The sequence below is a fragment of the Kryptolebias marmoratus genome, linkage group LG6 (genome assembly GCF_001649575.2).
Source record: "Kryptolebias marmoratus isolate JLee-2015 linkage group LG6, ASM164957v2, whole genome shotgun sequence".
NCBI lineage: Eukaryota > Metazoa > Chordata > Actinopteri > Cyprinodontiformes > Rivulidae > Kryptolebias > Kryptolebias marmoratus.
The window spans coordinates 7237400-7241183 of record NC_051435.1 but is presented as its reverse complement, the minus strand read 5'-3'; the positions used below and the strand labels follow the sequence as shown (position 1 = coordinate 7241183).

The following is a 3784-nucleotide window of genomic DNA, read 5'->3' as shown; positions in this document are numbered from 1 at the left end:
AAATATTCAGCAATGAAGAAGAAAATGGCCTCCTCAGTTCCTAAATGCTACAGACTGATGTTAAAAGAAGAGGAGATGCTTCACAGAGGTAAACATGGCCCTGGCCCCACTGGTTCTAGACGTGTTGCTGCCAACAAAATGCTTATTAATGCTTTGTTCCAAAGGTTTACTTTGTTTTACATTCTGTGATATGATCAAATTGTCTCCTTTGCAGTGAGTAATAAACCTCTGGAGATAAACTGAGCTGTGAGTGGTGATGTTGTAACCCTCAGTGAGGGTTTAAAGACGTCACGCTGTTTGCTGGTCTGATTTGCCGCAGCCGACACGTTTCATCAGTTCAGCTCTGCCTGTTGCAGATAGATGGGAAAAACAGAAGCTGACAGAGAAACCTGCTCAGATGATTGTTTTTAGATACAGATAAATAATGATCAATGCAACCATTTTAGGGTTCTTCACCTTGTCAGGCCTGAAGGACATGACGACAAAGTACAGAGTCACTCTTTTCTCTCTAAACCTGCTTTGTTACTGTGTGATTTTGCTTGTGAATGTGGCTCTCATTCTTACGATCATATTTGAAGAAAAACTTCATAAACCCATGTACATCTTCTTGTGTAATCTGTGCTTTAACAGCCTTTATGGGACAGCAGCCTTTCATCCGAAATTCCTCTTTGACCTGTTGGCTGACACTCATGTCATATCTTATGCTGGTTGTATCTTGCAGGTCTTTTTCATATATTCTTATTCAACGACTGAGTACTCTATTTTGGCTGTGATGGCCTATGATCGATATTTGGCTATATGCCGCCCTCTGGAGTACCATGGTATCATGACAAAACAAAAGGTTGCCTTTTTGGTGTGTTTCTCCAGACTTTTGCCAATTATCAGTCAGTCTGTTGCAATGATTATGACCTCTACCCTGACGTTATGTGGCTCCCACATAGATAAACTATATTGTGATAACTGGTCTGTCCTCATGCTTTCATGTCATTCAATAACACCCAATAATATTTTTGGATATGGTGTTATAATTTTGTATTTCCTCCATGCTCTTTTCATTATGTGTTCATATGTGCAGTTAGTAAAGTTCTCCTTAAAGTATCAGGAGCGCAGGAAGAAGTTCCTGCAGACGTGCATGCCCCATTTGTTCTGTCTGATTAATGTCACCGCTGCTCTTCTTTTTGATGTCATGTACGCTCGATATGGATCCAAATTGATGGCGCAGAGTTTGAGAAACATAATGGCTATCCAGTTTCTGATAATCCCCCCTCTATTTAACCCTATCATATATGGTCTTAATTTAACTCAGGTACGAAAAAGCTTTTTGAGACTGAGTAAGTTCAACAAACAACTCAACAGGTTGGGCTGATATATCCTGATGAGTGATTTCAAGTTGGACTCTCCATATCAGAAACAAAAGTTTTCTTTAAAGTGAAAATGTTTGCTTTATGGCAACAGAACCACCCTCTTTTTTGTCTGGATTAAAACATTCAAATTAAAGCATGCATGAATTATTTTCCAGGAATAAACAAATGTGTGAATGTGAAATGATCAAAAAGGTCAAAATTTGTGTGTGTGCAGTAATTTTAAGGAGTGAAAAGAGTTAGATGCTTTCAGCTGCACTTTTTTCATTTAGATAGAAGATCATTTAATTTTAACACACATATTTGTCTCTGAAATGTATTTTTGTTTACCATGTGGGCCAAAAAAATTTATTATTTGTTTTCCTTAGTGATAGATGAACTAGAAGTGTCAGAACACAGCTGACTGTCAGGTTTTATTACTTGTAAGCATGTTAGACATTGATGGTACCTGTTCTCAGAAAATGTATTAAAACTTTTTTAAAAATGCTAATAATTAAACATTTAATGATGATTAAATTAAGAGTCTTCATGCTATCACTTTAGTTTTTATTGCTTTATTGCTGGTTTTGTTTAGTGTAATTTAAACTATAACAGGAGACAAAATTTAACAGATGCACAGTTAGGAAGTGATGGGTGAAATAATTTTATTTGTGGTATTAAAGTTTGTATTTTTGGTACTTAGCACAAAATAACCTTGCCTTTTCAAGCAGAGAGAAAAAAAAGTTCAGACAGAAACCACCAAAAGGAAGTCCAAAACATTGTTATACATACATTTGATTTTAAAATGAATTTTTGTAGAGTATAAATACAATATATTTTATGTTCTGTTTGCTTCTCTAAGTTTCCTTACTCCAGATTTATTTTTTCCGTTTAGGCCTGCAACACATCACAGTATAAACAGAGTATACTTTGACTAAACATGGAGGAACAGATTTGGTTTAAAAGCAGTTCTTGTCTAAGTTGAACAACTGAGTTGCCAGCATCAGCATATTGAGCAGCTTTCAGATATAAATATATGGAACTGAACAGGATTTATTCAACTGTTCATACTCATAAAGAAACTGAAGACACCAAGTATCATCAACGAATATTTGGTTGTCTGAAGGACAGTGTGGCCAAAACATTACCACCAAAAAAGTTTTACACAGGAGCTTTTTTGTTGTTGTTCTGATGTGTTTGTCTTTGTGTGTAGTCGTTTTATACATCAGAGAAATAAATGTGCAGCAATTTGCAGCCACACTGATGAAACTTCAACTCTCCAGACTAAACTGTGTTTACTGTGGAAAACAGCTGGTGTCAGGGAGCAGAGTGGACTTTCTCCAGATAATTATGACCCAATGGTTAGAACATTCTGAGCCCTTTGGATGGCTTCAAAAACAAACTAACAAAAACTAATACCTTGTTTATTTAGACAAAGAATGGTAAATTGTTCTGGTCTCTTATTTGTTTTAAACTTTAAATTTCATTTATTAGTAGAAGTAGTTTAAAAATTATACAAAGTACCTCAGAGGGGAGTTGTTGTTTTTGTGTTGAATGTGTTTTGTGCTGTAACTATGGTATGGGTGGTCAACAGGTCATTAACTAATTGTCCTCTGGGAGCAATTAATTAGGCAGCACTACTCAGGAGAGCCAAGAGGAGTTTCAACACCAACTCTTTCACCTCTGTGACCTTTTAGAACCAGGATTAAACAGTTTCTAACACTTCAAAGTCTTTTTTCTTTTAAAGCATGATTTCTGATTTTGTTTTAACTTATCAAACTGTACAAGAACTATAACAATATCAGTGCATTGATAATATTCACATTATTTTCTTCACAGTTTTGTATAACCAATGTTGGTACAAATATTATTAAAGACATCATGACAAATCTTCATCCCTCAAATGGTAGTTTGGCAGTTAGTACGAAGTACAAACTGCTAAACTGTGCAACAGAAATAAAAATGATTAATCTAAGTACTTTGGTCACAGTGTCTAATAATTTGAAGTCTTTCTCATGCATTTTAAAGGATGCTTTTCTTCTTGACTCTAAACAATTTAAAGGACTTAAGTGACAAAGGCCAAATTTGTACAGATCATACACAACTTTCTGTTTCAGGTTGCTCAGACTGTCTCAAAACAAGGAGACCAAGACAGACTTTATACTTTAGTTGTGTCAGCCTAGTCTCAGAAAATTGTACTGTAATATCACACTTCTGTCACTGGACTATAAACCAACCAATGATTGGTATTATTACTATGTACCCAGTAAGTGCTCCTATGACTGTCTTGGTGACTTCTGCCATGCTAATGAACTCATCTTCCCCAGAGTTCCCAGACTCTGTCTCCTCAAAGGTGGACATGGTGGATGGATTAAGGAGATCCTCGAAGTGCTCCTTCCACAGCTCAACAATATCCACAGTCCAGGTCAGCAGTTCCCCACCTA

At 36.2% G+C, this 3784-nt stretch overlaps 1 protein-coding gene across 1 annotated transcript; it reads left to right on the top strand.

Moving 5' to 3' along the window:
* Positions 1 to 424: 424 nt before the first annotated feature.
* LOC108228985 (olfactory receptor 10J5-like) lies at positions 425 to 1366 on the top strand. Its single transcript, XM_025003379.1, has one exon. It carries the CDS (start codon positions 425 to 427, stop codon positions 1364 to 1366), a length of 942 nt encoding a protein of 313 aa, XP_024859147.1.
* Positions 1367 to 3784: the final 2418 nt, after the last annotated feature.